The 12,977-nt window shown below is 36.6% G+C and overlaps 1 protein-coding gene across 1 annotated transcript; it reads right to left on the bottom strand.

Moving 5' to 3' along the window:
• Positions 1-7,746: 7,746 nt before the first annotated feature.
• On the bottom strand, positions 7,747-11,425 carry LOC143634685 (putative inactive receptor kinase At2g26730). The gene is made up of 2 exons (XM_077102700.1): positions 9,941-11,425; positions 7,747-8,660 (listed from the first exon to the last, which is right to left on the bottom strand). Exons 1-2 carry the CDS (start codon positions 11,271-11,273, stop codon positions 7,990-7,992), a joined length of 2,004 nt encoding a protein of 667 aa, XP_076958815.1. The 5' UTR covers positions 11,274-11,425; the 3' UTR covers positions 7,747-7,989.
• Between the last annotated feature and the right edge of the window lie 1,552 nt (positions 11,426-12,977).

Below are 12,977 nucleotides of genomic sequence, written 5' to 3'. Positions count from 1 at the left end.
GAGTATTCCCCCTCCCGCCCTTGTGCGGGATTGTTCCCGGCTTTGCTCATTCATTCAGGTGACACTGAGTGATTGAGAGCTAAGTGCCTTGTGCGTGTAGCCTTGCTGCGCGGGTGGCCTTCCCTGATGGCTTGTATCCGAGGCTGCGGGGACAGGCGGAGTCCTTCACCATTGGGAGGCATTTCCTGCGGGAACAGCTTGCGTACTGCGCGTAAGGACGTCACGTCTCTGAGCATGGTTGGTCCTGCGGATCCAGTTGGTTTCTGCGCAGACGTTCCTCTTAAAGGTGAGTCTTGCGGGTCCAACTGGGCTCTGCTGGGACCTACCTCTTCAATATGATAATAATGATATCTCGAAGCCTTTCATCATTTTAAGCTTTTAACACGTAATAATATTTTATACTTTTTATCGAATTTAGTTATGAGTGAGGCCACGTGGCGTGTCCTGAAAAAGTAAATAAAAAGAAAGGTTTTGTGTTGTGGTGCACCGAAAGTTGACGTTAGCAGCACCCAACCATGTTGTATGTATGTTAATATGTATTAAACTAACTATTTTTCTTATTCTTTTTTTAGTTTTTTTTAGTTAAAACTTATGAATTTTATTATTCAACTCAAGTATAAGGGAAATTCAATAAGGTTGTTTATTGTTGAAAGTTGGTTTTTGTTGTTTTTATTTAAACTTATCACATTAATACCACTCATCTTACCTATGTGGTGTTGTTTATATCTACGAATACACACATAGCTGAGATTCAAACTTGAGCACCACCTTAAAAGGATATTTTAAAGAAAATCCCGACCACCTCCACCAAAGTGGAAGTGGCCGGCCTTTGTTGTTTTTATCCAGATTTTTAGATATCTTAAGCTAGTTCACAAGAGGGAGTTTTTAAGGTCTAAGTAACTTAAGCCCGACTATTTTAATGCGTATATAGATAATTCATGATTCATGATCTTAATTAACTTGAGCACGAAATAGAATTTTAAAAATTGGATGGTAACCGAGAATTTCGACAGTCGGGCACATGTGCCCGGTTTTTACTACTTGTTTGTGATAAGTTTTAATTTCGACAGTCAGCCCATAAGAACCAAAACTTTGTTTTTAATCGGATTGGGTTTGCTATCCAAAAGGGGGTTGCGGCGCAGCTTGTTGCCCACTTACCTGCCACTTCATTGTAAATCATTTGGATGTTTCTATGAAATGTAAAAGGAGCCAATTGATCAAAAAAAAAAAAAATCCTATGCTAATTCACATTATACTTTCAAGTTTCAATATCTTAAAACCATTGCTTAACAAGATTCCAATTTCCATACCTCTATTGTATTATGTAAACTGGACACAAATCTAATATGTGAAATCACAAAGCTTGGAATAATCATAGACTTAAAATATACACTACAAAAGATATAATCATTTTGGGATTGAACTCAAAGGCAAACAATCATCTCTATCATCATATATGTGTGTAACTGAACTTCAAATATGTGCAAGTGGTCCTTTACTTGTAAGAGCAACAAGCTTTTCAGTCTACTAGATAATGGTGCAATCACTTGTCAATGAAGGGTAAAATTAGTCTTTTTATCTATAAGTGGTCAATTCTTATTTTTGTAATTTATTTTTCAAAATTCTAACAATGAAATAACTAATGCAAAGTGAAGAATATATTTGTCTTAAAAATTACTAATTAAGAAACACCAAAATTTGATTTGATACATTGCATAAAGCCATAAACTGTATAATGATTAAATGCTTAAAATACCCCGGCCACACAAAGAATTATAAGAAAATTGGGTTATCATCATAAGGCAAAACTAAGATATTTTCTTATTTTTCATCTCAGTCCAACTTTACTATAACAAGACTTTTATACATGTATAAAATTATTAAAAAAAAAGTTCCCTGACCTATTTTGGTATATTAGATTTCCAAACTTATCTAAAACAAAAATACTTGAAAAATATTCAAAATAATTACTTCTTACCCTGAAATATTTTTACAATAAAATGATTAAAAAAATTTATGTAAAAAAGTTGAATGTCTCCTTATCAAATTTTGACTAGTTTAAAGGGTTACAAGTAGAGGCGTGAAAAAAAATATCTAAATTCAAAACCGACCATGAGTTATTTAAAATCCTAAACGAAAGGAATTTCATATATCCAAAAATTTAGAAAATTCTTATATGAATTATATACACACAAAAAGAAACTGCACTTATGTTTACATTAAAAAAAAACACATTAATTAATGTCACTATATCAATTGATAGTGTCATGGTGATACTTATAACCAACTCAACTCAATACCATTGTCATCAAAGTAAGACAAGCTAAATGTTAGGTACACTTATCACCATTTCGTCATTGTGACATAGTGAAAATTTTTATGGGTCCTCATTGATGTAATGATGTATACTAATAATTCTATGGGTCCTCAAGGTCTTGTAAATCAAATACTTAGGTGATTCAAGTTGATTGCAAGTTAATTAGGTGTGTTAACAACTAATCTAATTGGTTCAAGATGATTTGTGTTAGCAATTAACCAAATTAATAATTCGTTACACTTATTAATGTTTCCACTAGAACTATGCAAATGTAATATGACTTTTCAGTAAGTTACCTTTCATCGTTTACATCGGTTTTGTTTATTCGGTTACTAGTCGGTTTTTTTAATACTCATGCATATACCTAAATTTACCTCTATTGCGTATATTTTAGAACTTTTTAATTCAAATTCTCGTGGATTTGATAACCATGGGATGGATTAATGGATGTGTGCGTTTGAGTGGAATAAAGAACCATGACTCAAGTGATGTTCAACCAATTTGTTTACATGAACTTCCACTATTCATTTTACATCAAGAACAAATTTGTACTGTTGTTGTTATAGCTCAATTATTTGAGGTGAATTTGATTGATTGAGAGATGTTTGGTTTTATTTTTGGCATGTGATCATATTCACACTAGTATATAGCATGTGACCATTGATAACTTGATATGTTGCTATCAGTTCGCTAGTGTTTGCTAGGGGTGCAAGCGAGTTCTCCTCTTTGTGAGTTACTTGTGACTTGTTTATGAAAAAAATTAAACCGTGCCAAACTTAAATTAGCTCAAGTTTTTGTTAAGGCTCATTTCGTAAACGTGCAACAAAGAAAGCGTTGGGCCTGAAACTATGCAACATGGGCCCTTGCAAGTTATGTACATAACGCCACCAAAAAGGCCCGCTCAAAACGTCGCCCATAATGCCTGGGGGCAGTGCTCCCAAGCATTATGGCTTCAAAACGCCACAATAAGGCCACCACTACAGATGGTCAAGTGTTGTTTATAGTTCAGTTGGGTACTTTTAAAAAATAGAAACAATATGAGTTTTAATAAATTTTAAAAACCAACCAACGAGATGGTGGATGACAATATACTGACTATATTCAATTGGTTAAAGAATCGTTCTATATAGAAATCTATTATTTGGGAGAGGTGGGATGAAAACCCTTGGAGTTGTTTTAAGTTTTTTGGTTTATATGTGTTCGTTTTTCTTTTCTAGTATGTTTGGGTTTTTGTAGACGGTTTTGGTTAGCTCCTTGCTAGTGCTTTCATATTTTATATTGTTGGCTGTTAAAAAGTTAATTAATAAACGACCTCAAACCCGAACTTTGCATATTGACAGTCACGAAACTTAAACTAAATTATAGAGGTGAACAAAAGTATTCAAAGGTTGATCGAACTAGATACCTATAAAAAATTTCTAACAAAATCATGGAAATTTACATGACTAAGCGATTAGCGGGTGTGAACAAGACACCCCGGGCACTAAGCAAGTTGCACCCATGCATATTATTATATCAAACTCGCGAGCATACATTTTTATAAATTTTAATGGATAAATGATAGAACAAATTAAGGTTACCAAAATCCTTAAATACAAATTATGCCATAGAATCTTAAAATGGGAATGTGAATGGACAACAACAAGACGCTCTAAAGTGTTGTACCTTCTGCTTAATTAGCAGTACATTGGTGTGTGGAATACAACTGGTAACACTGGTAGATTCTGTCTTGTCTGACTGACCGGTCGTCGAAAGAATGGTCTTCAACATCAGCCAGCCCACTATATTCCCAAAATACCCCTCAAATTTTCAACTTTTAGCATATTACACCCTTTACTTATATCATATTTAACAAACTTTACCTCCAATGCATCATGCCAATTGGCATAAATATTGAAGTTGTTTTATGTACCACCTATCAATCTCACATACCTTTCACTTTCTTCATTTTGAACGTTTCAATCACTTTATGATATTTCATATTTATAAAGTTTAGTTTTCACGTGATTAAATTGTCTTAGACGGGTCAACATGAAAGTATATAAGTTTAAACCGTATGTAAAATTCGTGTAGTTTATTCTTTATAGGTAAGTATCCGGTAATTATGATGCTACACAAGGTATATTACCTTGAGTATGGCCAACCCCAAGGTTAGGTGAGCCACACCCCCTACCAAGGTCGTTTTCTTTGAGGGCCTAAATTATTGGATATCGTTAAATGTTTATAACCTTATAATTATTGAGTCCCAATAATTTTTTATCCAAATATTCAATTGCAACTTATTGAGTTATTGGGCTCGAATTAAAAGTATAAGATATAAATAAAATAATAACAATTAAAAAGAATGAGTGGTGACGACCAGGGAAAGAGTCTAGCAGTCGACTGCCAAATAACCAATCACCAAATCCATCACCATCAACCTCCATTAGTCATTGTCAATTCCACCAATAGGCCATCATTGATCGTCGTTTAAAAGATATAGTTTATATAATTCGTTACGGCTTAAGGGTTTTTTTCTTTCTGCTTGCTAAGGCATTTAAATCCTCAAGATCGGCCCTCTCTACGAGAAGTGCTAAACATGTAAGAAACTAAAAACAAGAAAAAAAAAAGAAAAAATTAGGTTTGAAAATCTTTCACCAATGTGTTTTTACTTTTTACACTTATATAGGTATTTTATTTTGAGCCCTGCTTGCGGTGCGCACATATGATGTATATATGTGTGAACCCTCGGGTGGGCAAAAGTGAAATTGCACTAATTTTGACGTTATTTTACTAATCTCGTGAAAATAACGTTAAAAGTGACAGACGGTTAATCAGGCATCATGTAGTGGCGTTGATAGCCGAAAGACAAGGGTACATGCACCGATCAGCCGGTGTCCCGATGATTGAGTGCTATGTGCCTTATGTCCAAGGCTTGATGCAAAACTACTATCGAGCCGGGGGTCTCACCGGAAGCAGCATTTCTATCCTTATGGGGTAGAGGTAAGGCTGTCTACATCTTACCCTCCTCAGACCCTACTATAGCTTTGCTATTGGTGGGATATACTGAGTACGATGATGATGATGATGATGATAGGTATTTTATTTTGATACATGGAAATACTTCTAGTCTGGTGACTGGTGAGATTTTTAACTTTTGTAAGATTTTACCTTTGCTAGAATTTTCTTAAACTTGAGCTGCTATATAAAACATTTTGGAGATCCGGTTTCCCTTTTTCTTTGTGCGAATTTGTGTATCAAAACAACGAATTCGAATAATAAAATTCAATGAATTTGTGTACCAAGACCATTCGTTTTTTAAAACAAGGTCTTTTGAAGTATCATCTCAACCATTTGGACTATGAATCATGGGCAATTGCTTAATTTTCAAATGTGTAAAAACCAAAATACATATTATAATCCAAGCCGGGGAAAAAACAGCATCCAAAGTAATATCCACAGGATTTTCAGGTGTAAACAAACAAATAAATTGACATTGTATTTTAACCAAGTTTATCTGGTCAGCCCTGTCATACTTTTACACCATTGACTCCAAAACTCCACTGGTGTCTGGTTCATAGGTCAATGACTCAATGGGACACAATAGCATTGCTTGTCGCTTAATATCATACAAATTAAATCATAAATCTCCTGGTACAATTTTGTATGTTTAATTATAAAGTGTGACTTACAATTTGTCTTACATTAAATTTGTTAACAAGGAAATTCTGTAATGGAATGCTCAAAAAAGCTTTTTTAATGACACTTTACTACGACATAGAGAGATTGAACTTTTTTACATTAGCCCACAGTAATAAGAAGTCCGTTAACAAATTTGTAATGATATACGAATTTATAACATACGTCCGTATTTTTAATCTGAAATTTAGTTTTTATTTTTTTGTAAAATGCATTATTTCTTTTTTAAAAGTATTCACATTCATAATCTCCTAATTTATGGGATTTACTAAACCTAGACCATTTGTACACCTTAAGAGTTATTTTGTGTAATCAAATTTTCATAGGAGAATAATTTTATATAGTAAATAAGTCATATATGATATATGTTAATCATTTAAAAAAATAAAGTATATCTAACTTCATAAACCTGCTTGTTTACCTTTGAGTAAATTAATAGTTGTTACAAATTACAAACGCAAGGTTTTTATTTTTTAGGTACCTATTGTGGTTTCGCATCTACGGCACCAACTACAAAACCACGTCACCCCATCCACCTTAGCGCCTCCTCCTTTCACCCCCTTAACGCCTCTCCACCTATGAAAGTGCTATTGAGCATGAAGGTGATGGCGTCCAGACGTTACATGAAAAATAATGGTTCTTATAGACTATAGAAAGTTTTACAAAATTTACAAAAGTTATAATTCATGTATTATTCCATAGACCAGAAGAATATAATTTTGGTTAATAAACAACCAATATCAATCAAATTACCAACTAATATCAATCAACTTACCAACTTTGGCCCATGGTCGTTATCACGGTACGATTCTACGGAATACTTTGACCAAAAGTTTCAAACTACAAGTTGGCAATTACCTTTTAAATACTAATAATATATTCTTCTAAACACTATTTTAATGGTGGATAATTATGGAATCATATTACTATATTTGGAAACAATATTATATATTTTCTTAAAAGTCCACATTTTTTCAAGAATTATAAGACATGCAAACAAGTATTTTCTAGTTTTATACACAAAACCATCCACACAACTTTACCATATAAAAGGCAGCAAACTTGTTTAAATATACGATCGTGTTTATTGTTTTAAAAAATCATCAATTTTGTGGAAGAAACTTTACCAATAATATTAAGGGCTAAAATACAAATGTATTTTATTTATATAATAAAAAGTTTAAACTCTTGGAAGCGTCAATTTAGGCATGTGATATTTAGGCACCATCTAGCATTTATACGACTTGTATAGATCTATACAGGTTCGTTACAGACGATAGAGAGAAGATGTTGACAAGTAAAATATACGTCTCGTATAGGGCATACAAAATGCACCTGTATGAGTCATATAGTGCAATACGAGTCATTTAGACATCCATCCGACTTGTATAGGCCTACACAAGTCGTACAGGCCTGTGGCTCCTTACAATACATCGGGTCTTATATGCCTTATATAGAGCTATTCGCCTTGTATACGTGTAGGTAGCAAAGTAGGTATGACACCTACTTGCCTATACGCCTCGTATAAACTTGTACGAGGTAAACATACGTCTAAAAGATAAGACTGTTTTCTGAATATAATATCCATATACCTCAAACTTGCTTAATAAAATTGCTTTTTAAAATTCTTGTTTTAAGAGAAGAAGTAATTTAAAATTTCTTTATATTTGAAATTTAAAAAAAAAATGAATATGACAACAATTATTTTAGAGCTACATTAGGCTTAATCACAAAGAAACAACAAATTTAAGAAGTGAACATACACATGACCATTTGCAAGAATCTTGGTTCTTTTGCTTGACATTTACCAAAGAATTAACACATAAAAAACTATTTCCAAATCAACTCCTATGAAACCCGACTTGACACGACTCATAAAATCAATTTCACATATTGAAATAAACACAAAATCACCAAAACGAAAAAAAAAGGGGGAATATTTTTTTTCCAAAAATTAATTCTCTACTCTATTTTCATCCCGAAATTATTCGAGTCTACGGCGTGACGGTTGTGGGTGAGTTTCGGGTCTCGGTTGGAGGCGTATGATCGGATCCCTTCGACGGGTCATCTGACGATTGTCTCAACCCGTCATCGGTCTCAGCCCGATTCATATCCTCCATCATCCTCACCACCTCCTGCATTGACGGTCGCTGATCTGGCACAGTCGATACACACGCCATTGCTATTTGTAACAATTGAACCATCTCCTCTTCAATGTTTTGGTACCGCATCAACTCCACATCAAACACCTCCGCCGTCCATTCTTCTCGAACCACGGACTGGACCCACCGAGGCAAATCAATCCCTTCCTCACCCAACGACGCCTGGTTCGGAGCCTTCCCCGTTAAAAGCTCCAATAGCAAAACCCCAAAGCTATAAACATCTGACTTGAAAGTAACTTTACGGGTCTCGAGTATTTCCGGGGCCCGGTATCCCGTGACCCGATTGTTCGGTGAGCTCGTCCCGCTAAAAAGCGTGTTGAGCCCAAAGTCTGACACGCAGGCATCCCTCATGGTGTCTTGTCGGAGGAGGACGTTGGACGACTTAATATTCCCGTGAACGACTTTTCCCGCCACATGTAAATACGCAATCCCTCTAGCAGCACTCAACGCGATCCTCATCCTATGGTCCCAATCGAGCGGTGTCCGGCCCGAGCCTCTACTTCCTACAAAACAATAACATATCACACACATCATCACACATTCACAGTTTCAAACCAATAATCAATGCATCAAGTAGTTGTACAGTACAAGTCATAAATGCATATGTAGGGTTCCACAAAAGGAGTGAAATTGAAGGAAACCAAAGGACACTAAAGGGCAAAAAAGGAAAAACATTCTCTTTATGATGATTGAAAGAAGTGGAAACCAAATGTTGAAGCATGTAGCAATTATTGGTTTTATAAAGGAAGTTAAGTGTAACATTTACAACTCACATGCTGGTAGCCCACAAAGATATCATGCGCTAGGATGCGTATTTCACACCACATGTATGTCTTTTGTCAATAAAGAGAAAAACATGCTTCCGACAATTACGTATATTTAGTACTTTTAAGACAGTATAACTTAGCTGGATAATATCATCTAATTAGCTAGATTAAATCTGTTCTTTTTAATTAAATAATGTCTGATCCTCTTAATAAAGATATTTATCTAGGTGAAATGTACAACCATTTATGCAATAGGTACATCATGTCTTTACATTACGCAGAACATAATCAGGGGCGCAAATGAGCCGAGCTGCTCGTGAACTACCGAGCTCGGATTGATAAAAAGCTCAAAACGAGCCGAGCATTTCTGAGCTCAAACGGGTCTAAGCCTCATATAAAGCTCGTTTAGTTAACCAGCCAGAGTTTGAGCATTGGATGGGAAGCTCGTTTAGACTCGTTGGAAATCAACAAGCATTGAGATTTCAACTCTTTGACTTCTATATATTAATTTCACACTCCTATATATTAATTTCACACTGAACAGTTGGGCTTGAGCTTTGAATCGTTTAAGTTACCACAAGAGCTTGATGCGAGCTTAGGCGTTTTAAAGTTTTTCTCAGTTTATATATACAAGTAATTAAAAACATATATAGATAAACAAATTAAAAAATAATAAACAAGCCACGCACGAGCTGGAAAAACAATTCACTAGCCGAGCTTTTAGAGAAAGAACTCGAAACAAGCCAAGCTCGGGCACGCCTCGTTTAAAACCCCTAATAATATAATTACAACTATTCAAACATTGTGTGCAAATTGTAAAGCATGAATTAAGTTACCTAAATGTGGTCCTATCCTTTTAATTGCTGCAGAGTACAACTCATTAAAGCATTATAATTTTAATGTATTCACAACTCCTAACCAATTCCACCAAAAAGTTATCAATTTGTACATAATGCAGCAACATTTGTACCCTGCAAACCCTAGAACACAAACAAGAATAACAAAAAAAAACTCACCATGAAGAACTGCAGACAAGCTACCAGCCGGCAAGTAATCCGAAACCAGCAACTTCTCATCTTTCGAATAATAAAACGCTCGCAACGGAACCACATTCTCATTCTTCATTTTCCCCAAAACCTCCATCTGCGTCTCGAACTCCTTCTTAGTCACCACTACATCTTTCAGTCGTTTCACGACAACCGTAGTACCTTCCTCCAACACCGCTTTATACGATGTCCCAACACTCCCTTTCCCCAACACCTCAGCAGAAGCACGCAACAAATCCTCCAAATCAAAACTATAAATCCCCCCATCAAAGAATATTAACTTATTCCGCTCGGTATCACCCAATGCCCCAGTGATGTCGTCCTTTGACGACGAGGTTCCAGCGTCTGGTATAGATCTGGAACCTCCACCTCCAGCTGCTGTGGCTCCAGCAGCCGCAGCAGCTGGAGCTTGTGATTTTGTTGGGTGTCTATCATGTTGTTGTCTTCTCTTGCGTAAGCATAATAAAAGAATTAGCAAAAGCAAAGCGAGTATTAAAGCAGATCCAACTGCTATAGCTATTATAGCTCCGGTTGATAGCTTGGAATTAGACTTGTTTCTTATCGGAGGAGATGATATCGACGACGGAGACGGCGCTGGTGACGGAAAGAACGAACTGTTACATTTCGGTAAAGGATCTCCACACAGATTAATATTGCCGGAAAATGCTGTTATTGGAAACCTAGCTAAACCTTTCGGAATAGACCCGTTAAGATTATTATTCGATAAATTTAATTCGTTAATACTCGCAACATTAATGTTCGGAATCTCGCCGGAGAAAGTATTATTCTGTAAGCTAAGCTGAGTCAGCTTCTTCCAATTGTTAACACCAAACGGAATCTCACCGGAAAACTGATTACCGGAAAGATCTAGTCTCTCCACACTAATCACCTCCGTCAAACTCACCGGAAACCCACCGGAAAATTTGTTATTTTGCAGATACACGCTTCGTAACAAGTTCAGTTGCGAGAAGTCTGATGGAATGTTGCCGGAGAGGCCGTTGGAACGGAGAGAGAGTACACGGAGGTTTGTTAATGTTCCGATGGTGTTGGCCGGAATTTTTCCGACGAGTCTAGCGCCGGGGAGGCGGAGTGATATTATGGAGGTGTTGGTGGTATCGCACGTGACGCCGCGCCAGGTGCAGACGAAGGCTGTTGAGTTCCATGAGTAGCGAGAGTCGTGAGGGAGGGTGGAGATGAAGGTTTGGAGAGCTTGTTTTTCTTGGGTTAGATCGGAGGTTACTTGGTGGTGGGTGAGGGTAGTAATAATAATAATAAAAGAGAGAAAAGTGGGAAATGAAGCCATCGGAAGAAATAAAATGCAGTGTAGTGTGGTTTTGTTTGTATAGGTGAAGGAAGAGATAGAGTTGTGTACTGACGGTGGTTATTTTGGAGGTTTCCGGCGACAGGCGGCCATGAGAGAGAGAGAGAGAGAGAAAGAGAATGAATGAATGTCTGGTTTTAGAGAGGAGATGATGATAAATCACGAGTGTGGTTGGAGTATCATAATTATTATTATTATTATATAATATTATTTTTCTGTTGGCAGGTCTTTAGACGGATGTATTCCAAATTTTATGTATACATATATATTTTTTTAATTTCGAACGATTTTGAACAAATTAGGATTAACTGGTAACAAGTTAGTGGGATAGAGACAAACGATTAATCGAGGATAAACGAGATATTTACAACACTGACTAGCGGTAACATTTTAACATTGGATTATCTCGTACAAAGTATTTAGAAACTTCTTTTTTTTTTGTTGGTTATTAAAAAATATAATATAATATTGTTTTATGTTATATATTATCGTGGAAAAGAAAAGGAGGAAAAAAGGTAGCAACAGTGTCGTATTGGCTGTCAACCAACAATAAAAAATAAAAACGCTCCCTTTTTAGCTTTTTTTAATTAAGGATAATTAATGTCAAGAAATTGTTAGCTAATTAAGGATGCGCATTAATGTGTTTGATGCCAAAGTGGCAAAGTTTTGGTATAATCAATTTTGTTTTTGGAAATTAATAATAATTGCTTTGAAATAATAATAATAATAATAATAATAATAATGTGACATTGTTTAGTAAGTATATCTCGTATAATGGAATGTTTTGGTAGTAAGATTTGAAAGTGAAGAGGTAGGTCCCAGCAGAGCCCAGTTGGACCCGCAAGACTCACCTTGAAGAGGGACGTCTGCGCAAGGACCAACTGGTTCCGCAGGACCAACCATGCTCAGAGAAGACCTTACGCGCAGTACGCCAGCTGTTCCCGCAGGAAAAGCCTCCCAATGGTGAAGTACCCCGCCTGTTCCCGCAGTTGCGGATACAAGCCATCAGGGAAGGCTACCCGCACTAATAGCAAGGCTACACGCACAAGGCACTAAATAATTCAGTAATGTCACCTGAAGGAATGAGCAAGGCGGGAATACTCCCGCCCAAATGAGCCAATCCGTACGCTTCTGGAAGATCTTTTGTACTATACCTGCCAAGGTATGGACAAAATAGACAAGATCTGACCAAAGCAGCCCATGAACCAATCACAGGGTGACAGCTCACCGACAACAGTACGAGGAGGAGCACGCTCTAGTACAAAATGTCACTATCAGCCGCTGCCTACTCACCAACCCTTGTCGTGGCACGTACATAGCCTGCAGTTGGTGGAAAAGGAATAGTACACAGCCGGCGGAAAAGGAATAGTACGTAGCCGGCGGAAAAGGAATAGTACACAGCCGGCCATGTCACTATCAGCCGCTGCCTACCCACCAGCCACCAGCATGGCACGTGCGTAGCCACAGTTGGTAGAAAAGGAATATTATACAGCTGACTGTACCTGCTTGGAAACCTACATTCGGCTATAAATACTCCAACACCTTGGAATGGTATCATCACATTATCTTCTCTAGTTATTTCTCTTAATATACACTTATATTCAGAGCAATCTAGTCTGATTCTCACGCCGGAGGGTGGTCACAAGGAGGAACCCCCCCTCTCAGTGACGAGCTCACGGTGTCTGT

The sequence above is a fragment of the Bidens hawaiensis genome, unplaced genomic scaffold (genome assembly GCF_021521415.1).
Source record: "Bidens hawaiensis isolate Kalapana, Puna unplaced genomic scaffold, B.hawaiensis_p1.1 tig00007139_1, whole genome shotgun sequence".
NCBI lineage: Eukaryota > Viridiplantae > Streptophyta > Magnoliopsida > Asterales > Asteraceae > Bidens > Bidens hawaiensis.
The sequence above is the reverse complement of the archived record's forward strand: the minus strand, read 5'-3'. Positions and strand labels throughout refer to the sequence as shown.